Source organism: Nyctibius grandis, chromosome 27 (genome assembly GCF_013368605.1).
Source record: "Nyctibius grandis isolate bNycGra1 chromosome 27, bNycGra1.pri, whole genome shotgun sequence".
NCBI classification, from domain to species: Eukaryota; Metazoa; Chordata; class Aves; order Nyctibiiformes; family Nyctibiidae; genus Nyctibius; species Nyctibius grandis.
Window position 1 is genome coordinate 98,782 of NC_090684.1, and position 25,872 is coordinate 124,653.

At 43.4% G+C, this 25,872-nt stretch overlaps 1 protein-coding gene across 1 annotated transcript; it reads left to right on the forward strand.

Annotated features, from left to right (window-relative positions):
• Window positions 1-3,552: 3,552 nt before the first annotated feature.
• Window positions 3,553-25,212, forward strand: TSPAN2 (tetraspanin 2). Its single transcript, XM_068419411.1, has 8 exons — window positions 3,553-3,677; window positions 6,108-6,210; window positions 19,815-19,912; window positions 20,365-20,439; window positions 20,799-20,900; window positions 22,118-22,192; window positions 22,930-23,013; window positions 24,542-25,212. The coding sequence occupies exons 1-8, from the start codon at window positions 3,609-3,611 to the stop codon at window positions 24,605-24,607; spliced, it is 672 nt and encodes a 223-aa protein (XP_068275512.1). The 5' UTR covers window positions 3,553-3,608; the 3' UTR covers window positions 24,608-25,212.
• Window positions 25,213-25,872: the final 660 nt, after the last annotated feature.

Sequence of the window (25,872 nt, forward strand, 5' to 3'; positions counted from 1 at the left end):
TGCTCTTTGCCCCAGGATCTGCATAATTGTAAATCTAACCGCAAAGAAATTTCCAGGTTAGAAAGCTGTTACAAATATCCATATGCTTGTTTCATCTAAGATATACTATGTAAGAACCTATGGGGGAAATGACACTTTGATAATAGAAGGCTCTTTAACATGTAAAGCAATACAAACCATGGATTTTAAAGCCGGACATGTTCAAGATGGAAATAAAATGTTGGTCTTCACAGCAAATATGACTAACTAGCACAGCTCATGAAATAATGTTGTGAATTGTTTACCAACTGAACGCTTACTTCACAATTTGATAATTCTATCAAGAAAAATATTATGAGTCCCTTCTTCCCTTAATTATATTGATTTGTTCCATGAACAAATGAAATGAAAATATTAATCACCTTTGTAGTTTTTCTCAAAAATCTCTTAATGGGTAGAAGACCCGGAAATCACAGACATTATTATAATGAATGTCAGGGTTGCATGGCCACCGATTACCAGAGAAAAGCAGAGAACATGAAGTGGAGTAAGAGACGTGGGTGCTTTCAGAGCAACAAATACATCGGATGTGAGGTAGAAATCTACGTATCTGGAGTGAGGCAGCTGCCCAAGTCCATCGTTACAGTACTAACACTTACCACAGGAACACCAGGAGGGTGATACACCAGATACCCTTTTCCTCTCTTTTGCCAGGCGTCCTAATCCCTTCCCGCCTCCTAATCCCTTCCCGCCTTGCGAGGTGCGCGGGCCCGGGCACCGCGCGAGCGCGCCAGCAGGGGGCGCTGCCGCACGCCAAATGCCGCGGCCGGGCCGGGAGACAAACCGAGGCTCACGGGTGAAGTCAGCTGCCCCGGATCCCGCAGAGATACACGGCCGAGCTCAGGATGAGAACTGTGACCCTCCCACGACCCAGTTCGTTGTCCACCCAGTAAAGCTGTGGATACTAATTTCGGCAGAGATGCCTTCTGCCTTCCACTGTTGCTTACTCACCTGTCTCCTAGATTAAAAGGTTTTACGACAGCTAAATTAAACCCCAAATGTAAATTTCATTTGTTGCCCTTGGAATCTGGATTGCAATTTGCAACGACAGAAATTTGCAAATAGTGTTTACTCAAATCCAGATTTTTGTTTTTAAATTGAAAAAAAAAAAAAAAAAGGCATTTTCTTCAAGGCTCCCTGTTACTGAAAACTGCCTGTAACTCCTAGGAACAGACTTTACTAGATCCAGATATTGAGGAGTCTAAAAATCCTACCCAGAGCGCTGAGAAATTATGGAGCTCTAAAGAACAGTTTTTAAAAGATGATCTTTTGATCTGCTTTGAGGAAGAAAAGACTTGTGTGCTACAGAACCTCCACAAGAACTTGGGTTTAAGAGGCTTAGTGAGGGGAGCAGGACCAAGACTGAAGTTCACAGGCTAACATTTTGTGCACAGACTGTTTGCTGACCCCCCTTGCGGTAGCCCTGGGGACACATTTTAAAGAAAGAACAACTCAGAAGCAGCTAAATCACCACTTCAGAAATGCTTTTGAGAAAAAGTAATCACAAAAAGATTGAATCAAGTTCACATCAAGTGACCTCACACTTCCTGAATACAGTCAAAACAGCTAGACAAGAGAATATGCACTTGTCACCATGAATTACTTTCTTCCGGAAGCAATGGAATATTAACATAAATGTATCTGACACAACAAATAACCAGAAAAGCCGAGCCACATAGAGGAGAATATCAAACTGATGCCACTATTCATGACACCAGTTGAAACTGCTTGCTGGAAAGAGCAAAACCTTCCTGATAAATTTAGCATCAGTTCAACTAGATTTCATTCACTGAAAGATTTACATAGCAAGGAGACCTACTGCTTACGAAGGCTGAATGTTCCTTTCCTAAACTTTTAGAGAAAATTAGCATGAAAATTACTGGAGAAGCAGAGAAGCCTAATAAAAGACTTTTTCAAAAACTATCTATTTTGTCATTATAAGCCAATGCAAAACCGCTCCCTCTTTTAGGTTTTTTATTGCGTCAAATGTATCAGCAGATAATAAAGTCTTTTCCTACTATTTGATACATTTCATTGTTCCTAAGTTATTTTGCCTGTTCAAATGGATTCATGTTTTTGTTATTTTAGAAGGAATACATTTGACCTGGTAGGCCTATACCATTAGCACAGCATCACTCTGAAGCAAAAAAAGGGAAATGGCAGAATTTCGCTTTGTGCCATAACGTAGATTGAATGTTTCTTTATGAAAAAACTAATAAAATGTATTTCATTGCAAATAGAACAAGAGATTCTTAATAAAACTCTGCTGTTGAAATTCAAATAAGCTATTTGGGATGACTTTCCCAAAATGTTGCCAGGTTTTAAAGCAGCTGAAAATAAACAGCAAAGTGAGTGAAAACAGAAACCACCGCCAACATCTTTCAGTATTACTAGATCATTAGATGAGTGTAATTGCATTCGAAATAACAAGACTCAAACATCCTTTCCTATGCCTTTTTGCATGGTTTCCATACACACCTTGGTAAAAATTGATTCTAAACATGAAAACAATCTGGATATGTAAAACCGTACAGTTACTTTACTACAGCACAAACCAGGAAAGAACTGCTTTATTCATTAAACATTTGAAAGGAAACGTTTAACATAGAAAACCCACTTCTCAAAAGACTACCTTACCTTGTGCTCCCTTGTCAAAGCCCCGCAGGCAGCTTCAGACTGAGACTTTCTGAAGACTGTGAAAGACAACAGCAGCTGAAAAAAATTGTAAGAGGAGAAAGACCTAAGATTTTGACACCAGAGTTGGCATTTTTGGTCAAATCTTGAGAACAAAAGTAGAAGTATTAGTGATTGGAAAACGAACTTTAGGGGCCCTTAGCTTATGAGTGTGAGCAAGAGCAGTTTTAAGGAGAATGGCCCTTTTCCTGCTATCCTCAGACTTCACACATCAAATTCTCATCTTGCTTATAGTTTTGTGGGCACGCATTCTAGTATTGGCCCAATTTAAGTGCTAATTTAAAGTCTCGGCCTGAGACACATGCCACGCCCAGAAGGCCGAGGGGGATTTTATTGAGTCCACGTGGAACAATGGGCAACAGGGCCTGCCCTGTGCGCCCCACGGCCGCTGCTGCGGCGCCGGTAGCGGGCAGAGCCACGGGCCGTGCACCCCCGCCCCTGCAGCCGCCCGAGTCCCGCCCGGGCAGGACGGGCAGACCCCGCCGGAGGGCGGTTGCCTTGCGCCGCGCCGCCGCCGGGACGCACCGCCGTGCGGGCAGCTGCCCCTCAGGGCAGGGCCGCGGGGGGCCTCCCTCGCCCCCCCGGGCACCGCTCTGGGCACAAAGCCCGGTCCGCACCGCCACCGCGGGCCGCTCCCGGGGCACCGTCACCGCCGCAGAGCTGCCCCGCGCCCGCCATCCTGCCGCCTCCCGGGGCGGGTCCAGGTCAGCGGGGCTGCCCGGGCAGCGGTGCCCCGGCCCCGGCCCCGGCCCGCCCCTCGCCGCGCCCAGCCCTGCACCTGCCTCCCGGCGCCGCCCCGCTCCCCGCCCCGCGCGGAGCCGCCGGCGAGTCGGGCCGGGCCGCCTCGGGAGCTGCTGCCGGAGCCGGCGCCCGCCATGGGCACGGTGCCCGGGGGGATGCGCTGCATCAAGATCCTGCTGTTCATCTTCAACCTGACCTTCTGGGTGAGCGCCGGGCCGGGCGGAGCGGGGCCGGGCTGGCGGGGCCGGGCGGAGCCGTGCTGCCTGCGGCACCTGCCGCGGGCGCTGCCGGGCGGCGGCCGCAATCGGTCCCGCGCGGAGGCGGCCGGCCAGCCCCGGCCCCCGTGGCGGCGCTGGGCCCCGGGGGAGCGCGCGGGCGGCGGGGGTGCCAGGGCGCCGTGCGCCGCCTCCGCTGGAGCGGCCCCGGGCTGCCCCGCGCCAGGCGAGCTTCGAGGAGGGGCGCGGATCCCCCGGAGGAGCGCTGCGGGACCGGCTACCCGGCCTTACGTTGCGAGAGTGCCCTGCCAGTGCTCTCGACTTCTCGCTTCTATAAAGATACGGCTCTTCCTGGGAAAATACGTACTTGATATAAGGTGACACTGCTGAGAAAAGACAACATCTTTCTTAACTGGTAATTTACAGTAGTGACCATTTCCTCAACAAGCGTAACGCTTCAAACAACAGGAGGCTGTGAGAGGTTCTCCCAGCATCCCGTGCAGGGTATTCCAGCAGAACACTTCTTCACAGTGTCACGATGCTTTTTAATAATGTAATTTCAAATAGTGAGCCAACAGCTGCTACTTTTACAAGTTCATCCTAAGACAAAGTCCTTGCATCATATTGCACTTAGTTTGCTGAAAACTACCCTAATGTGGCAATGAATAGCATCTACTGCAGAACCCTCAAGAGATTTGGAGAATGCTATGCCCATTCTCCCCTCATTGCGCCTTTTTAATAGTCTCACAGTTCCACAGCACAATTGAATTCAAGCTTTCTTTTTTCTTTCACTTTCCCTCATGCTTTGTTCTCCCTTCCAGTAGCTTTCCAGTTTTTCACACTGGAAAACAGCAATGTTATCGTCTTAAATGTCTTGTCTTTCTTTCTGATTCACTTTTTTAAAAAGAAGTCACAAAATAATCATGTTCAGCCTCCCTGGAGCATTTTGGGCTTTTGTCTTCTTTATGCTTGAAACACAGTTAAACCAAATGCTTTTGCCTCTTGGTGACAGCACTGCAAGCTCCGGGTACACAGTGCTGCTGTGCTCAAGCTGTACTAACAGAGTGATGTTGCCCAGCTGCAGCTGTGCAAATCAGCAGGACAAAGCTTTGTGTTATGTTGTTTCACAGAAGTGACAATTACTGTGTTTTGTTATCTGCCTTTTCACTGAGATGATGGAAGAAACCATCTCCTCAGCTGGACTGGGGGCATTCATTTCAAACACATCCAAACTACCAGAGGCACTTAGAAGCCTGCACTGACAGGAGGGGGCTCCTAGTGTGCTCTGGCAGTCCAAAGGCTGAGCCCATGCCTGGAAGCAGGGTGGTTCAAGTGCTATGACCAGGGTGGCAGGGGGCCCTCACACTCTGTGCTGTGACACTTCTGTGAGGAAAGCTGTGATTCCAAGCTCTTCAGCCATATGCTTGCCTGCTTGCTTTGCTTGCTGTAGCTATGCCAGATGAATCAAGTGCCAGGCAATGCAGGACAGATTAAAAAAGCACCACACCAGGCTGCCAAGGATATGGTAAGCAGCAGGTGTTTTGTGAACCTTGTTCAGGTTGTGCAGTTGCTACAGACCTAGGCTCTGAGCCTCCAACAGAACGGTAGCAGAGCACTGTGCCTGGTCCTGCAGGATGCTGAAGCTGTCTGCCAGGACACACACCATTGCCTGCTAGGCTTATAAATATGTCTGGCATGCGGTGGGTCTGAGGCCACTGTCTATAGAGCTTTTCCCTCACACAGCATGTCTTGACACTCCTTTTTGATCCAGCCTTGTTCTCATTAAAGCGAACTTTTTCTTGCATTTGACAGCATCCATCACTTGTTTGTTAGTCATTTCTGTGATCCAAGATATTGTACACTGTAATAATCCTTTTACCTCCTAGTTCTGATAGGGGGTCCCATGGTGATTTACAGAAAAATGCCCTGTCATAGTGGGTCCAAGCACACTCAACTTCAGTCCATCCCTAAGAACAATACAAGCCCCTCTTTCTGGTAAGCCTCTCAAGAGACCCCTTCTTACAACTGAGCAGCAGCAGCAATTCTGAAATGGCAGATGGTCTCCTGTAGTTTGGTATGATGATTTGGAGGTCCAGCTGGTCTCTCTACAGCATCATATATCCCACGACACTGGAGCTGGACCTGTGATACATACAGGGGAAAGGGGCACCTCCCAGTCCAAAAGGCACTACTAAGTTCAGAAGCACCACAACATTGAAGAGCTGAAAGAAAGAAAGTAGTACATTGCACTATTATAGGAATTCATTGTTATCAAACACTGACAAGTGCTTCCTGAATTTTCTGACAGTGCAATCCTGAGCTGTGGGATTTCAAGAAAGCATAAGGTGCCAATGACACCTCTTTGATGCTCTCCAGCCAATTTTTACTAAAGTATTGACTGGTCTGTTTATCTTCCAGCTGGCAGGATTGGCTGTCATTGCCTTTGGTCTATGGCTGCGGTTTGGTGGGGTTATGGCAGACTTTGCTTCAGACAAAAAGTCTCCCGAGTATTTCTTCATGGGTAAGTTAAAGTGCCTGTGATGACAGTAGACTTTAGCCTTGGTCTCGTCCTGGGGCATGTGACACGCCTTATGCATTAAATTATATAAAGGCAAACAATTCCTGGGCTGAACTACACAAAAGTTCTGTGTGTCATGTGCATGATGGCTTTCATCCTTTCCCTGCTTGGCATCAACTTCCTTAGGCCTAACTAAACTCCGCTCTCAGGTTTGATCCAATCCCCATGCATCCTAAAAGAATTGTGCTAATACTGCCAGAACAGAAATCGAGATGGGTCAGAGACTCCTGGGACATGGAGCTCACCAATATATCCTTCCAGAGTTTTCTGTGCAGCTCCTAGCCAACAAAACAACAGTATCGCTTCTGAATGTTTCTAATACCAGTACAGCAGTAAAACTTTTGCTTACCAGTTGTCCCTGTGTCTGCACAGAGGTCCTCAGTGTGACTCTAACTATCAGAGCAAATCCTTCCACAGCTGAAAAGTAAAACTACACAGTGTTCAGTCATCTCAAGAACTATTTGTCCAACCTAGGCAGGAATCAACTAGTTCCCCAAGCCCACAGAATTGCTATTGGTCATATCTAATTTTAGGCATCTAAGATAAATTTTTTTCTCCCTAGGATTTCCAATTGGGTTTCCTGGAAACGCCACCTGTGTTACGTATCTATAGACATGCTTAAATAGCAGCTGTCTAGGACTGCCAGCAACAGCATTTCTCTATCCATTGGCAATCGTAACGTGCCTTTACAGCAGAAGAGTCAGATTTTTTTCTCTTTTATTATCTCACTCCTGGAGATGGACTCAATAAAAATCCAATTGGTGCAAACATTTTTGCCATCTACAAATGCCAAGTGTGAATGAACACCCAGTCCTGCCTTGTCCATCAAGGCACTCTGACACGGTGGCCAGGAATGGAAGTTGACCCAAGATGTCCTATAGCAGTCAGTTACCCATCACAGGAATATTGCCTGAGCTGTGCAGCTACTTAAAATACCCTGATTCGCTTCGTGGAGACCTTGACTCTGATACGCCACAGTCCTAACCCCAAGCTGCTTTAATATATAAAACCAGGCTAGAGGCACAGAGCTGACTGTATAGTACTGTGGGAACAGATGGGTAGAATGTTATGTCCAGCAAAGTTTCTGTGGCAGTTTATGAGGCTGAATAAAATGATTCAAATTAAAATTTGATTGGGACCTGAGGGTTACTGTAAAATACCCTGTAGCACCTCCACTGACACAGAGAGCCAGGAAGTATGATTTACTTTTTCTCTTATATCTGAGCTGCTATGTCAGCAGCATATTAGATCACCGATTTATTTCCAGATCCAGTTTATACCTGCTGAATTTCCTATGCTGTATCTTGGAACATTTCCCTGCCTCATCTACTCATGTTTGACCGAGGAGATTCAACAAGACAGGAGAAGGATGTTCTGGCCTTTAAAATCAAGTACTGTTCGTTTGTTAGAAGCCAGGAAGTAATATGTCCTGTGATGTGAATAAGCACCACAGTCATTTCACAGCTTTGTAATGCAGACTTTTTAACACCGTGTAAACAAAATATTCTTTGGTGCATGCGTATTTAAATCTCTACAAGATTTAATCTGCTTCAGTCCTGAATAGGAATGACAAAAGCTGCTCAGAGTTGTTAATTTTGGGAAGTCCTGGGGAATGTTCTTCTAAAAGTTTCGTCATATACTGTTCAACTATTGGGCTGTCACATGTATTTATAGAGCTGTATGCTGTAATATGTAACTGCTAGCAGAGGAAGTGCTAAGGAACAGGTCATAAATATGTTGAGAATTCTTTTAAACTTGCACTTTTGACTGAATTCTAAAGCAAAGTTTTGGCCCTTTTTTGTAATAGGCATTGTGCTCTGAACAGAGCATTCCTGTTACACAAAACCAAAAGATTTTCTTCTGCCCTTCCTCATTACAAATCATGTTAAATGCTGTTGTGACTTCTGAGCATCTGATGGGGCAGCCATTCAGAAGTCTGAGGCTGTTAACAATCTGTGAGTAAGGCAGTGGTAAAAGAATGGTGATAAATTCAGGCTGCACTTGACGGTCATGCTCAAGAGTTTTACCTTTCTAGGAGATTTCAGCTCTGAGTTCCCCTTGACAGTTGTGTATTGGGCTCTTCCCACAGAGACTCTAGGAGTGTTGTTTATTTGGCTTTGTGTGTTTGCTCTGTAACATGCATTCTGGGTGACAGCCAGAATTTTGCATAGAAATTCTTAATATGGAACACTGTGCGGCACACAAGGAGCAGCTGCCCAGAGGGCTGAAAGAGAAAGCAGATCATCAGTATGACTTGAAGATATAAACATATGGCCATATATTTAAAAATAATTTCTTTAGCTCTGTTCCGCTGACCGCTTTTGTGGCTGTCTTGTGATAACCCAAGCCCCTGTGATCAGATCAGCTTTGTGTCAGTGCCTGGAACAACAGTGCAGCTGCATTCAGAGTTTGCTTTGTAGGTTGAAGCACTGTTCCAGAACCACCATCTTGTGGAGAACATCTCATTTTCTTGCTTCTAAAGAGCAGCACATTCTGCTCTTTTTGTACCTGGACTGAGCTGCCAGCTGCGTCTAACCAGCTTCTCTTGTGCTTCCTTGTGATGTTTTTTTTTCCTGGATCTGAAATGTTGTTTTAGTTTAAAATAATTGATAATTATATCCTTGCATTTTCCATTAGGCCAGAATGAGTCTCCTTAAATAGCCTTGTTCTTTACCAGCAGTCCAGCTGTCTTTTCTGCCCCCTGGAATAGTTTGGGCCATGACTTGGCAACCAGGCCTGTTCATCTTTTCCAGCCACTGAAATGTTTGTGTTGGTTTGAGAACAGCTTACAGGCGGCAGTGCTGAGGTCAAGCACATACGTGTTCTTAGTTTTCTGTTGCTTGTGGTTCTGTGTTCAGTGATCCATATTCCCCCCTGCAGCTTGCAGTTTTTTAACCTACAACGTAAAAGGCTGGAATTGGAACTCTTTGACCCATGCAGTCTCCGTCCACTTCACCAGATATATCTTACACTGGAGCAGCCTCCTAAAATTGGACATCCTCTCTCTGCAGCTCACCAGCTTTTAGAGTTCCCACTGCAGTGGCAGGCATGACAATATTTTTATGTTACTCCATCTCATAGTACATTTTTTGTGCCTGTGCTTCAAGTGGTGAGGCAAAAATGTAGCTTTCCTGTTCTATTGCAGTTCAGCTCTGGTAGATTTCATATTCTCTTAGCTGTACTTGAGAAAAAAAAAAAGACAGAAAGAAAAGATAATTTCAGCAAAGGTCAATAGCTGGGCAGTTACCTCTTTTATCTGAGTTGTCTGTGACACTGTACTGACCAAATGGACAAAAGATCTGCAGAATAAAAGGAATTCCCTCAGATTCCTCACCCTTCTTGAGACTCCCGTACCAAGCCTCTGGCGAGTTTTTTATTGAGCAGGAAAGTCTGCAACAATCAGAAGGAAAAAGAGAGATGCTTGTGTGAACCCAAGATGTCAGCATTGCTGTCTCACAATTAATAGGTCCTTAATTAATTCTTTGTAGTAGTGCTGTTCTTAAATTTAAAAATACCTAAAGTATAGAAGTGAAGACAAAGTGCCTGCTGAGTGAAAGTTTAGCATTTGTGAAGTAAAAACTAACACGGGGACTTTTTAAGGGTCAGTTCAAGACACCTATTCTCCCTTCTTTGCTTTGGTGGATGAAGAGGAAAGTCTGTTCTAGTTCCTTGGGCAACATGGAGGACAAACTTTCTGTATCCCTAATAAATGAAGTGCGGAGGGTCATATCATTGCCAGTAGCAATAAAAACGAAGTGTACGTACTCAACAAGCCCCATCAGGAACAGTAACAAAAACTGATGAATGTGAATGAATCAATCTGGATGACTCTCTCTCACAACTGGCAGCACTGAAGCATTGCTTCTCCTGCACGGCCAGAGCTCACAAACTTTTTGCTATGTTACATTCTCTTTGCTCCAGTTCCATATCCAATCTGCGGTCCAGGCATTTACCAGGGCCAAACCAGCTGTGGACAGAAGTTTCAGGGTGGCTGTGGCTTTTTCTTGGGGTCTGTGAGAGCATGAGTGATCATTCTGGCTTTGAAAGGTACAGTTAGATGGCGCATGCCTTAGGATATGAAGTCATGTCTGGAGTTGAAGGATATTAGTAGTTTTTCTCCATAGTAGTGGGTGCCCATACAAACAGGAGTCGGCCAGCACTTAAATCCATGTAATCTGCAATCCTTTGCCCCTGTGCTTCATTTTGTTATAGTTTAATTCATGCATTTTGGAGTCAAGCACTATACCCTTAGTCAACAGTATTTTCTCTCCAAAATCCATAGCCTCTCAAACTCTGTCAGCCTTTAAAATAAGAGCTATTGGCAAAATAGCCTCCGTGTAGAGACGCAGTACCACAAGAGGAGCATCAAATGGTCCTGCCATCATGTGTATTGGGGAGGCTTTTAGTCTGTACTTAAGAAGCAATGAACTTTTCTTTCTTCCTATCATCTTGTGTGCAGGTCTCTTCTCAGCAGTTGAGGAAGAGTGGTTTAGAAGAGGCTGATAGTGGCCCTGAGTGGAAAATGAAAGCTGCTGTACTGGAAATCTGCTTAATAAATATGACACCACTACCACCATCCCCCCAAAATAAACCGTACTCAAAATGAAAGTTGTTCAAAAGTCCTCAGTCTCTGTGCTGGATAAAACCTAGCCATCAGTTCCTAAGAGTCAGTATCCTGCCTGGCAGAGTAAAGGCAAGGCCACCACGAAGTTAGAATTCTGACAAAACAAGCTAATTAAGCCTAATGGAGCAATCTGTCCATCTAGCTCAGGTTGTTTGTTTTATATTTGCAATATGCTGAGATTCAGAAGGCTTTTTTTTTTTTAAGTAATCACTTAAGCATGATAATGCACTTTCTGCTTTTTGCCTGTTAAACTGTCCTCCTAGGTAAACCTTTCTGCCACCCTACCCTCTTTGCATGTAGCTATCTAAAAGCTAGCCAGTTCCACACAGCAGCAACAGTTGAACCGACAGTTACGCCATTTCCTTCTTTGACGCACCCTCCTCTCCTTCCTCTAGGCAGCTGCAGGTCACCCTGGTGCCTGCAGACTGGCAGCACTGCTGTGAATGCTGAACTGACAACACCGCTCTGGGTACGTGGGGTCTCTCCCACCCTACCTCAGTGAGCGACCAAGCAGTTGTGTCTAACTCTGGTCAGACTGACCACGCACAGGCCGGAGCCCAGCACCACGGGCTCAACGCTTCTACTTTTCCAGAAACAGCCACCTGTAGCAAGTGACCCAGGTGACTGGGGATAAACCTGTCACTGGTCCTGCACAAAGTAAAAAGACACCAAGATGTTTCCTCTTGCTGCAGCAGCACACTAAACTCCAGGAATGCTCAGGCTTTTTGTGTTACAGGCTTTGTTCTTCATACATACTCTCTTTAAAAGGACTAACTCTGCTCTAGATGCCAGTCTCTAAAGTGGCTTCTAGAAAAAGAACCAAACCAATATAACCCATTGTATCTCAAGGGAAATGCCCCATGGTGTGTTTCATGCTGACAGAGCTGGAAATACAATGGGACTGTCTACTATGAAGCTATTCAGAGGAAAGCATTTTGTCTGCTGGAAAAAAATAAACCAGCAACAAAAAAGCCCTTAGTTCCTTTTTGGGGTGTGTCACTTCAAAAGCATCTAGAAAGAGGGTTTTGATTGAGTTGGCTTGTTTTGTTCCAGCACTTACTCTGGGTGGATTAAGACAGCTATCATCTGCAGAGCCCTAACTTTTGCTACTATGGGGGTTGCAGATTTCTGTGAATGCATTACGGCCATACTCTGTTTTTTTGTTTTGTGTGGCCTGGAGCCTGTGCATTGAAGCATTAGAAGTGTATAATTGTTGTTGATATCTGCATGGAAATGTATGCATACACACAGGATTATTCGGGGTGTCCTAATCTAGAGAGGATTGCAGAGAATTGTGAGAGGATTTCAGAATACCAAATGACTGAGTATTAAAAAGGCAGATGAAATACAGTATCAATAAAACAAAGTGACGAAAGTGGTAACAGGTAATCTAAGCAGTATAAACACTGACAGACTTTAAATTAGCTATAACCACACAGGAACATGATCTCAGACTCACTGTTGCTCTTGACAAAAGCGCCTTGCTCAGCTGCAGTCAAAAAGGCATATAAATGTCAGGAATTATTAAGAAAGGAAATGAGAATCCAACTGAACACTTTTAATGTCATTGTGTAAATTTCCAGTGCAGTCAGTGTCTTTAATGCTGTATATGGTTCTGGTCAAAAAGGATTCAATAAAACTAGAAAAAGTTCTAAGAAGTTGACAAGATTATTATCATACTATGCACTATGAACAACTTCCATAGTAGGAAGTTTTTCACACTATTCACATCATTAAATTGTAGAATCCATTGCCACAGAATTCTGTAAAGTTCAACCACGATAGTACAGATCCACCTAATACAGGTATGTTGATTACGTTTGGTGTAGGGTAGAAGTAGATATTGACAGAGCCATCGGAGACTGAGAAGGTAATAGCTGACATACTTTGGCTTATGTGCATTTGGAACATAATTATTTAGGGTTGTGAGATGCACATGAGCAAGATACGTTAACAAGTGCCAGTATGCTTTGGGGAGGGGGAGGCAGTGGACTGGGATGATACATTCCAGTGAGGTAGTTTTTAAACTGAAATTCAGGCTTTGTGCATCAGCAGAAGCCTATAAATTGGCTGGTATCTGTAATGCTTTTGCGGTTCCAGGAAGATTAACCACGAAATACCTGTTGAATTCACACCAGACATGTAATTATATCTGTGCATTATGCTCAAATTAAGGGTATGTTCCAATTCTCCAGAAATTCATCTTCCTTCAGAGGACTCTGCCTCTCTTCTCCATTTTTGTAAATGTATGTTATAGATAAATATACTAAAAATCTATTAACACAAAAATGGTAATCTCTGGTAACAAGCCTGTTTCAGAAGCTGACTTTGCTGCCATGTGCAACGTACACAACTGTCCCTGTCTGGCCTGTTATTTCCAACTCCTACATGTGTTTCTCATCTTTTCCAGTACTGCATTTGCACTACAGGATCCTTGGTGCTCTGCTGAGGGCTTGAGCCTCAGTCCTTCTGTGGAGGAACACTTCTGCCTCCCAGACTGTAATGCACATACAACCTCAGGAAAATCTCTTCAAGTCATGTCTGCGTTCTAGGACTCCTGTCATCACTGCCTCTGCATCCCTTATACCAAGAACAGAGCTTCTTGTTTTCTCAGTGGAGTATGAACAGTTGGCGGTTTGTTCAGTGTTCGTTACTCAGCCCAAAAAAGAAAAAGTAGAATTCTTTAAAATGGAAAGTGACCATAGCAGCCAGGTAAACAAGAAACCCCTGTGAAATAAAGCCAGACAGAGAGACAGTGTACGTTTGTCTGCTCTTGCTCTTTGCAGTAGGCTCTAGACAGGGATTTGTATCTCAAAGCTGTCAGTAAGATTTTTTAAAAAAACAAAAAACAAAACACAACACCAACTGAAACAAAAACCAACTCTGGGAGTGGATTCTATCTCAGACTCTGAAATTAGACCTCTACCAGCCTAGGTGGCCGGCAGAGTGTATCTGATGATGGTGGTTGTCTGAAATGAGAATGGTTTTAATGTTCACACTAGTAGGTTCCTACCTGCCTGGTCTGTGTTGTAACGTTTCCTTTCTGTTCATAAAACATTGGTAGTACACACTTTCTGCCTATCACGTGATTCTTTGCAGTGGGAGCATAGAAGGACTCTGGTTCTAAGGACACAGTTGTTACTCTGTCCGAGTGCCATAGGACAGACTAAAGAACAGGTGACACTTCCTTTCAGCTTACTTATGCAGAGATTTGCATGTTACCTTGAGAGCAGTTTTTAATTGCTCTAAGTAACAAAGAAGAGATGTCCTGCAGATTTCACTTGTCATTTTTCTAAAAATGGGGCTGATCCCTCCCTCACTCTAGATAAACATACTGCAGTCAGCAGCTATAAGATTCCATCCTTCTCTTCTACCTAGTCTACAATGGTGAAATTCTGTATTCACTGCTAATCACAAAGGTTTTGTTCATCCAGAAATGACACAGAGAATACCCTTTATGCTTCTCGAGGTGCTTCTTCACACTTGCAGATCCGCTGTCTCCAAGTACAGCCCCAGCAGGGTATCTGCCCCCTCCCTGGCAGTGTTTAAGGCCAGGTTGGATGAGGCTTTGAGCAACCTGGTCTAGTGGAAGATGTCCCTGCCTGTGGCAGGGGGGTTGGAACTAGATGATCTTTAAGGTCCCTTCCAACCCAAACCAGTCTATGATTCTATATCTGCTCACACCTAGAGGAAACAGTCTCTCATGGAAGAACGCTGTGCCATGAACATAGATGCCAATCTAGAGATCTCTAATGAGTTGTGGATTTGCCATTCTTCACTCCTGGGAGCCATAGGTTACTCTAAGATTGCCAAATAAATTTTTAACTCCCCTTGTAATTGCAAAGCAGAGTCTGCTAGAAAATGAGAATCCCTCCTGTTGGAATTTTCACAGGGAATACCCCTATTTTGACATTTTCCTTTCAGGAAATAATGATTTTCCCCATGGGATGAATCAAAAAATCAAGTGTATAGAAAAGACGCTGCTTTACTGCATTCCAGATTTGTTCTTTGCAAAATGAAAGAATGGCTGAAGTATGGGCTTTCCCTGCTCTTACACTCTCTATTTTTTAGCCAGAGGGGAAATCAATTCGTTATTAGGTGTTCTCTGCTTCCGAAACTAACACTTCTACTCCTAAAAGTAGGAGTGTTAGTTTCTTTTCACAGCTCATAAAAATCTGTATGTTTGTCAGGGAGGGTGTTTTAGCACAGCTAAAACAAACAAAAAAAAACTACCACCAGAGTCAAGAGAATAGGCTCTGTCCAAAAAAAACCCAGTCCTATAACACTTCATTTTTCATCCTCTTGTGTTTACAAAGAAACCCAGATTTCCTCCAGTACCCCTCATAGTCATTGGTGTCCTGGCTGCATCTGCTCAGATCAACTGATTTTCTGCTGCATTTTGCCCATGGGTTTTAATTCTTTGGAATGTGCCCCTTCATCCCTTTGCATTCAGGGGCTGACTTGCTTTGCAGGTCCTGCATGCAGGTGCAAGAAATATTCCTGAGTTGGGGGCAGTCACATAGATGGCAGGTTTCTGCCATCAGGTCCAGTGTTTGCCCTCCTTAATGCCACAGCAGTGTGCCTGTTCTCAATATTCTCTCTTCGTCTGTTGTCTGCTCCCGTGTGGGCTGTGTGCTGCCAGCGAACTCAGAGCCTACTTAGTCGTCAAACTCACTCTCCTCTTCATTAGCAGACACAGATCAAAGTGACAAAATTAGGAATCCGGAAATGAACAGAGGCAAGAAGAGGTAAGAGGAAAAATTTCACACAGGCCACAAATACTTGCTTCCTTTCTACCTTGTACTTTTTTACTTCTGCTGCACAAAAAGCTGCAGCCAGACAATCTTCTCAAAATTTTCCATTCACCAAAACAAGCTCTCTACCTTGACCTGATTTGCACACTTCTTTTTGCCATGCTGAGCTTTGTGGTGAACTTTTTTGTGTCCGTTTCTAGCTATCAAATGTGTTCCATTTTGTGACTATAAACTGTCTTTTTTTTTGTTTCTCTTGCTGTGCTGTAGATGCCAAATTAGAGGCCATGCCAAGGCTTTGTATTTTACAATGGAAGCGCTTATGAATAGAAGCTGATGAAGGCTTTGCTTTCCATCCTGCTTTCTTGAAAGGAACGCGCTTTAGTGAAACTTAGTTACTTCTGACACGATACTATTGCATAGCAATGTATGACATTAACACAACCAAATGTCTGGATTTGTCTGCTTTGCTGATCCTAACTGGGCTAACTTGATGGCTGTTGGTGCATGATGTCTCTAGGTAAGGCTATGATTCTAAGGGGTGCCATACATTGTCACCCTTTTCTTTTTCTTTCCTGTCTGGAGAGTCTTGTTTTTCAGTTTAGGCCTATTCCTATTAAGAGTCTGAGGTGATCATGCCTACATTGCTGCATATAGCCCACTAGGAAAACAAAGAGTAGCTCCCTGCCTTACATAAGTATACCGTCTAGGATGTTTCTGAATCTATTGCTTTGATGCCCTTCTTGGAAATCATCTTCCAGTTGAGCATACCTGGATCTGGATGCTAGGATATCTCACAGTGCAAGCTGAGAAGTAACCTGGTCCCTTTGAATTTTTTTCAAGCTACTCTTCAAGTGTCTCATTCCTGTGTGAAAGATTACATGTGCGTATATATAGCAGACAAGTAAACACATCTTTAGTTTTGTGGACATTTTTTTAAGTGTCGTCATTATTTTCCATCTAGAAATAGCTCTCTGAGTGTCAGCAACTACTAGTCCCAGGCTGAGAAAGGACAAGGTCCAGAATGAACTCTCCTGAACAGAAGACAGAAGAAGGTGGTTTTAAACTCTTGCCTGGCTCAGCTGTGGGGCCAGACACGCAGCAAGCTCAGCTTTGTTCAGTGAGTGGTGTGAGTTCTTCCTGTAACACGCCTTAAAAGGGAAGTTCTGATTGAGGTAGCGGTTTAGCTGTGAGTCATGCAAGTGAAATGTTAAGTCCGTTTCTCAGACAAAAGCAAATCCAAATTCCTGAAAGTGGTCTTACCCCTGAGCCTCAGAGAGCTTTGTCTCTGCTAGCTGGAAGCAACAAAAAGAAATGGGAAGACTTCTTTCCAGTCTTAAAAAGTCTCTCTGCTAAGTTGCCGGGTAAGTAACTACAGGGAGTGACATGCAGAAAAGGGTCCAGGAAACATCTTTGTAATTACACTCCGTTTGTTACCATGGAGATCTCAGAAAACAGTTTTGGTGTTTAGCAGTTGAACAGCAGGTTCTGCACCTGAGAGTTTTTTGCTTTTTCCAATTCATCTTCCATGAGGGGCTGATCTTTCTCTCCTGAGCCACAAGTATCTTTGTACATCCCTCCCTCAGTGAAAACCACTGTGTTGTGAATATGTGTACATGTATTAGCTTGAAGAATGCTCAGTCCTAGTAAGTCACAAGATGCTGAATATTGAAAACCTAGAAAATACAGAATATGAACTGCCAGCACAGTCAGCAGCAAATCCCACGTATCTGGCATTACAGACCTGGCAAAGCCATATTAATTATAATTGGTTTATTGCTGTTTAGCAGAATGTGTTCCTCACCAGCAATCCTTGGCACAAGAAAGGTACTGGGGCGAGAAGGATGGAGGGGAGGAGAAGGATCATAATAGCTGGGATAGATACCTGGCCGATATACAGTGACTGGACAGTGATGCAGCAATGAATGGGCAGCAGGCAGGAGTTTGCCTTCTCCAAGCAGGCTGCATCTGTGTGGCAGGGTAGCTAGATGCTTTGCACTCCTATATTGACACTTTGTTTTTTTCATTTTCCTAGCAATCATTGGAAACTGCCATTTGTAGAGCTTTCTAGTCTAGGTTACACAAGGCCTGCTAACAGTAAATGCCAGCAGCTCTGTTAACCCTAAAGATTTGCATCAGATTTTAAAATAATGGTTAAATTGGTAATTGAGAATACTAAACGTTCTCATTAAACGTTTGCATAAACACAGCTGGGAGCAAGGCTCGCTGTGCCCTCTAGTGTGCACAGTCTGCAGCTCCACTGTTCCTTCATAACGGCATGAGGGAAATGAAGCTGTTGTAGCAGTGGATTGGCATGGCAGATTTCTGCATGTCCTCCACGTTCCCCACACAAGACAAAGATTAGAATTACAAGGCACTGCACTGAGCCTGTTGTACTTTGGCTGGCATGGCACCCTGAGACAAGGCACAAACACAGTTGTTGTGGTCTAGTGGGAACGGACACTGCACATGAACGGATGTATGCTTAAGCACAGATCAAGCATGTGAGTTTACAACTGAGGAAAGAAAAAACCTGTGCTCCAGTTTCCTTTCGTCCTAGATAAAGCCCATACAAAAAAAAAAAAAAAAGCCCTGTTGAATGTGAGTATTTCTGCAGTTTTATAGGTGGCAGAAATGAATGTTATTCCCCTTACCTGTACAGTTTTTCTCCTGTCAAGGTCTGAACATAACTAGGGTCCTAGATCTTTAATTATGTATGGGGCTATACTGACATCTCCCATGTTCTGTACTTGTCTCAGGCCTGGCCTTGCTGACAGTCTCATCCCAGGTTGCTTCATTATCCTTGTAATGTGTTTAATGTGATGATCCACTATTTGCTGTCCTTTCTTTATGTCATTAAATTTGTCTACACACAGATAACTCCTTGTGCCAGTACCCTCAACTCTATTCAGCAGTGCACTCCCAGGAAGAGGTTGGCTAAAGTGTCTGAGCAGTCCCCTAAATGATTCAGTAACTGCATAACACTTAACTGCGAATGTCCAGAACACGAAGGCAATGCAGTGTTGCCCCTGGCTGCTGCAGAGCCTCTCTGATTCTGCCTATTGAAGTAAGGTGGTGGTAGGATATCCCGCAGTTCAGATGAGGGCAGCGTGCTTCATGAGATGCTGTTTGTTGGCCACGCATGCAAGGTTCTTGGCCTCTAAGTCTAAGACACTCTACTCCTTTCATACAGAATCACTTTTTTAAAATATCTGATGTGATTTGTCTAGTTCTGTGATTCTATCTATTTTCAGGCAACTCTCCTCCAAGTCTTCTGATCATAATGCACTGATAACATTAGCCTTTAAAAGCTGCTGATTTTTCATATTCTGACACTTGCATCAGTATGTTGGAGGAAAAAAACATTAATGATGCTGGAACATGCCTGCCCACCAGGCAGTAAAGCAGCTGCTTATTGTAAAAGGAAGATGCCATGCTCCATATCACTGAACTGTAGACAAGCTTCCATTCTCTGCAGTGACCAAGCTCAGGACTCTTGCTGAGCTTATGACCTCCCCCAGGCTGTTCTTCCACTCATTATTTTGCCAGAGGGTGAAAATTCATTGTTTCATTCACTTCCTCTAACAGCTTTCAAGGGGTTCCCCCTATCGTCCTCTTCTTTCCAACAGCAATCAGCTTTTTCCCCAGACAAAGCATTCATTTCAGAGGAACATCACACTGTAGTATCTGTACCTTTCCTGAAGATCTTCAAATGTCTTTTTTATGTACTGCCAGGCAACTGATAAAGCATAGCTGCCAGGTAGCTTTTTAAGTCCCACCCCTACATAGCAGTACAGCAAATTTCCAGCCCCAGGTTTCACAGAAATAAGCCCTCTAGCACTATTGGATTTTTTTTGCCTTGCGTTCCTCACTGAAGAGTTGTAAGGTGGTTCTGGATGGTATGGTGTATGTTCTTCCTGGACTGAGCTGCCCTTGGGACAGGAAACTTGGGAGGTGGTAGTCTTCTTATTTGTCTTCATGAGATTCTCCAGGCATTCTGAAGAAATCATTTGTCTCCTTTTGTGGCAAGAGCAACTCTTCTGTGTAACAGGTGTTTTTTACAAGAGCCAGAAACCATTGTTACTTACAAATGTGTGGTTTCGACAAAATGGGGAGCAGACTTGGGGAAGAGAAACCTTCTTAAATTCTTGTCCAATTCTTATTTTTCATAGGACTCTATGTATTGGTGGGAGCAGGGGCTCTCATGACCACAGTTGGATTTTTTGGGTGCTGTGGAGCAGCGCGGGAGTCTCAGTGCTTACTTGGAGCAGTAAGTAAAGGGTTTCAAGGGCCTGGGCTGCACAGGAAAATCATTCAAAAGCATATGCTTTGTGTCATTAGTGGAAAGATCTTTGCTGTCCAAGACCTGAAATGTCTTACGTCCTTTTTCTGGCTAATCTAGCATCTCCAGCCACCATGCTATTGCAGAGCTTCCATACATGAGGAAGTTCCATTGCTTGTCTCATGTGATATATTTCCTGGAATTACCTTCTGTCTTTTCTGAAGCTACCATCTGAGCCACACCTTCGCCATTTCCACCTTTGTTTCCATATTACAAGAAATCTGACTTGACACCCTTGTTACAGACCCTGCTTACCACCTTTCTTCCAGTTACTGTGTGGGCTGTTGAGAATTGGGAATGGATGAGGGACTGACTGGCAGTCCATATAAAGCAGAATTGTGCAAGGTATATTAATATAAGATTCTCTTCTTCCTCTGCAGTTCTTTGCTTGCTTGTTGGTGATATTTGCTGCTGAGTTCACTGCTGGAGTATTTGCCTTTATAGGCAAGAAAGTGGTAAGTAGCAAGCAACTTCTAATGTAATAACAGGGCAGGTATGGATTCCAATGCCGACTGACTTACAGTCTGACTCTTGCGTAGGAAAACTTTCCAGGACACTTTTCCCAGGAAGACTTTCTGACGTTCTTATCTGGAGTCAATGAGAGTTTGTGTTATCACAAGTCCAGAATGGGATGAAGTGTTTGCCCCCCTCTATTAGCCACCAGGCCACAAAACCTCCTATCTTTCCAGTCATGGTACCTTAGTTTACCAGGCATGACTTTCTGCTCTGGAGGTTGATGACACAAGCTAGAAGTTTGCACTGGATTGGGGGTGAGACTTATTTGCTACTCACTTGGAAAGTCTGATTTCTGCAGGCAATACAGGAAGCTCAGAAAATCTATGAAGACATTTATCATGACTATACGAAGAACCCAGGGGGGAAGGTCAACAGGACTATCTATCGCTACCACTTGGCTGTGAGTAGTCCTCCTGAGCTTTAATACCTTGCGCTACTACTTTACTGTCACATTACCCTTCATACCCACTGAGGCATGAAAGAATAGAACTAAGTGTTACTTAAAATGGAGCCACAGGCTCACAACCTGGTTTCCTGATGGCTCTGTCAGAATTCTGGTTTTCGGACCCCAAGTGATCCCTACCTTTGAAAGTGAAAATGTCCAGGCTTTTAAATTTCAGCCAATGCTTCTGGTCTTTGTTGTGCAGAAGATATGACTATTATGGGCCTTTGGGATATTAAAATCCAAGAACACATACTCACAAATGCAGAGAGAGGTAGAAAGGTCTGAATCTTTCTGCATTTGTCAGAGAAAAAACTGTGACCTGTGTCCCCGGACCCACAATGTGGCAGATCCTGTCACTTGACTGACCCAAGTAGGTAAAGAACCAAAAGCACATGTGTGACTCAGCTCAGGCCACCCAAAAAGTTAGCGTCTGAATCAGAATTAGAACCTGTGACCTCCTGAATCCTATTTGTGTCCATCCTGTATCTACACTGCCTCCCACAGAGATCAAGCCCAAAGTTTGTTGCTCCTTACAGCATTCCCACGTTCTTTAGAACAAACATTTCACAACCTTAGACCCTTTTGTCCTTCTCCCATAGCTGTTATTTCTGACCCAAAGAGGAATTCCAAGCATTTTGTGGGAGATAGGCAAACAGGAAAAACAAATCCTCTAAAACACTCTGATTTATTACTGTCTCCAAACCCAGCACTATGTTTTGTCAGAAATAAAGATTCTAGCATTCTCTGTTGTAGCTTTTGTGCACTGCCCATAATTCTGTATGCGCTATGTGAACTTTCTGCTTTCTCCCTTTAACAGCTCCTGTTTCCCTGTAAGCCAGGGATCTGCTTTTCCAAAACCCACTTGTTTGCTTTGCTATGCGGTACTGTGATAAAAATCCCTTCTGGAAGTTGTTGTTAATACAAATTTGTGGGTTTGTTATGCTTCAGACAATTGAAACTGATTTTTGAGAATTCTGGCCCACGTAGTTGGAACTCTACCAGAGGCAGCAGTTAACATAGGGAATAAGTTTATTACTTGATCCGTATTGTTTCTTTTTTTTAGTTATTTATTGTCTCACTTTCAGTATGAAAGTAGTAACTTACTTTCAGTATGAAACAAGTCTATGGCTTCCCCTTCTTTGATTCTTCATCTCTCTCTCTCTCTCATTTAGCTCCAATGCTGTGGTAAAGATAATATGGAACAACAAATGGGATTACCCTGTCCAGAGAATATCCAGATGCCAAAGGCAAGTGTCCTCTGTTCTGGTTGTTCTAATCACTTTTTCTTGTCAATTGTTTAGTAAAATTGGAGACAGTCTATAAGTAGAAGAAAGGAAGAACTTCCTTTTTACCTTGCAAATTCCAGCATGAAATTCCATATGAAATGGAGCAGAGTGGAGGCAGAAATAAGTTGGAGGTCATATTGAACATGCCCAGCCCTCATTTCTGAAGCCTGCTCATAGCATCCCATGGTAGCTGAGACAATATTACATCCTCTGAAAAGCGGGAAGGACGTAGCAGAACAGGAGTCCTAAATTAAAAGCCCCAAGAAAGCTGAATTTTGGCAAGTGCCTGCCTTAATCATCCATGGAGACTCCTGACTAGAAACTTTGTTGGTGTTAAGGATACTGTTATTTCTGTCTTTTGTGGAATCTGCTTGTGAGTACAATGTCAATCTGAAGGGCCAAACTTCCTGATTTAGCACAGCCTATCATATAAAGGGTTTTAAATTTTCGGAAAACTGATTGTAAGAAAATGATTTGTATGTGTCAGCCTGTACAGACAAGAGGTGCAGATCTCTCACTACGAAAAGTAATATGCTGTGAAAGTTGTCCAACAAAACACAAGGCATAGATGCATTAATTAGGACAGTGACTGCAATAATATTTTTCATGTTTATCTGTTGTTTAGTGAGAACAGCTGATGGAGTTGGTTGGAGTATATTTTTCTAGGAGTAAAAGCCTTTCAATTTTGTTTTTAATAGAACTGCCTGGTTGAAATCCATAATGTAATTGATGCTGATCTGCATTTAGTTGGAATTGTTGGAATTGCAATTGCTGGCATCACAGTGAGTAAATCCATGTTCTCACTCTCAAATCTATATTTGAGCCCAGTACCCTGTCCCTTACTCAAAGCTTTGTGGAAGGTGTTTTGCAGCAACTGATGAGATTCCTCAAAGGTGCAGCTATTCTTACCACTTTCAGTGCGTCCTGCCTCTGGGAATTGCCCACATCGGCGCAAGCAGACTTGCATGACTTTGTTTTACTAGTTCATTTTGTGTCCTTAGACAGGGTCCAAAGTATCTAATGGTAATCTTATTTTGTTGTAATAGTAGGAAAGCAGAGTGCACATGAACCAAACTGAAAAGCAAAAGGCCATAGCAGCATTTCATCCATTCTAAAACAACTGCAGGCTGATGCTTTAGGCCCTTTGAGGATCCATTCCTTAGATTTCACGAGGAATAGAGAGTACCTACCCATTGTATAGAAACGGCTTTCCAGGAAAATGCTGGCTGTAGCATTGGTTCAATGTGAAGGATAGTTTATAAACAGTTGTTCTAGGTAACAGATACAGTGATGAGTATGTGTTTTGTTAAAGGAACAGGATTTAAACTGCATAGTTTTCAGAACAGCATTTCTTTCCTAAATGCATAGCACCTAGTTACAGGTAGCTGTTTCACCGAACTGTCATCAAAGCATCGATAACTTTCCTTACAGTCCACCCTCTCCCACAAGCACGTATCGTGTATTTGCTCCTTCACGACGGAGCTGTGGCCCATAGATGTCAGCCTGCCGCAAGGATACGGCGGGAGCGGGCGGTCTGTACCAAACACGGGCTTTAACAGCGAGCGCTTTCCAGCACACGTGTGCCGTGACTTCCTTCAGGCTCAGAAACAAGCACCAGGCTGAAGCAGCACGAGCAGCCAGAGTATTAGTAAAGAAATACACCTTTAGCTGCTCTGATTAGCAATGAAGTGTCAGGAGGTAGCTGCTAACTGCTTTGGAGTTATGGAAAAAAAAAAATTTCTGGAGACTCTGGCAACACGCACTGTTCTCTGCTTTTAACATTCCCTCTAGTTAACTAGTTCCCTAACATGAATAGAGTTTTATATTTCATGTATGGTCTTGGTCTTGAGTAGCAACTGTTAAGAGCTTAGCTTTCTCTGTAAAACTGCAATGCTCAGCGCTAGTTCCGGAGACCTGGTTCCTCTGGAATCATTCTCTGCTCTTATTCAAATGTGTATACAATATTCCTTGTAGAAGCATTCTGAAACTCAGAACCTTTTGGTGCAATACTAGGCATAATACCAATAGTCACAGTTATTGATGTCACTGAAATTTATGTTAATAATATTAATGTTTGGGGCTGTTATGCTGGCCTTAATATTTACAACAAAGAACAGTGAAATTAGTGTGAGCAGATAAAATCTTGGCTTTGAGTATCAGTGAAATCTCTTTTATGTTAATTGTCTGATGTCTTGGAGTTTGTAGGTGGAAGCAGTCACTTTCTACTCTGCTATAAGAACCTTCAGATTGTTCTGATATGCAGACTATTTTATAACTGTGGATCCCTAAATTGCATCCCTTCTCTTCTAGATCTTTGGCATGATATTCAGCATGGTTCTGTGCTGTGCGATCCGTAACACAAGAGACATGATCTAAAACTTTCACTGCACAACTATGTCCCAGGACTTCCAGACTAAGCTTTACAAGAAGTGCTCTTCTACCCAATTTAATAATTGTAATGCATTTTAATTAGTGTTTTAACATACTGAGAGGAAAATATCCCATTAGGTGAGCAGGTGAATTGTATTAGTTACAGTAAAACCGAAATGAACAAAAAAGGGTTTTAAAATGTCCTTTTTAATGAAAAAAGCAAAGGTGCATCTAAGACTAATTTGATTTTTAGTGTTTGTATATGTGCAATTAAGAGTTTACAGATCTACAGACATTGCGTAAGCACATGCATATCTCTCGTTACACATATATATGCACATGAGCAGGTACCTGTATATGCAGTACCTTCTTTAGGTAAGTATGTGCAAATGGAATATGTTGTGTGTGCATGTTTGCATGCATATTCTTCCAGAGTCTCACTATGCAAGAGTGTACACACACCCATAGGTATACAGTGCTTGAAACCCTTTCATGTTGAGCCCTTGTTTGCCAAGAATTAGCAGAGGAACAAATGCCATTTTAACAAGTAAGACTTATGATCCATTTTGTAATTTTTCTTTCCAAAGCCCAAACAGAGTAGAATTAATAAACTGGACTTTATTTTAAAAAAAAATTAATGCCTAAGGGCCTTCTCCAGCAAACTTTTATTCATGTGAGTAGACCCATTGACTTCACTGTCATGCAGAGACTGGTTTTTTTTGTTTTAGGACTGGACCCTTCATGCAAATGCAGAAAGCTCTGGGGGAGGAAACATGTCCAAGGACATCCAGGCTAAAGGAAGAGGGGGAAAGAGGTGGGAAGCTGGCAAGATAATGCAGTCATTTGGGAGCAATTGCAGTGCAAAGTGTGCTTAAGCTTCCCAAGCTAGCCTGAGACACACCCAAAAAAAAAAAATAAATAAAATTCTATGCGTTAAAGGAGCCACTAAAATCTTTATTCAGAAGTCCCTTTATCCTGCAAGACTCTATATGGTATATATGCTGGTGCAGGAGTGGAACCTACATCCAGAAAAGCAGCAGCTTTGTCAGATACTCTGTAGAACCTAACTGGCCTGTGGAAGCCAACCGAAGAGTGAAAATGGTCAGGGAAAGACACGCAGCACTTTAATACCCTCTGTTTCTGCTTCTGTGACTATCACAGCTTCCATGGGGCTCTTACCTCAACCTCTCACCCTTTCTTGCAGGTGTAAGGCAGGAAAAAAAGATGGGGCATTTTTACAAAGCCATAAAGTAGATTTTCTTACTGGCACC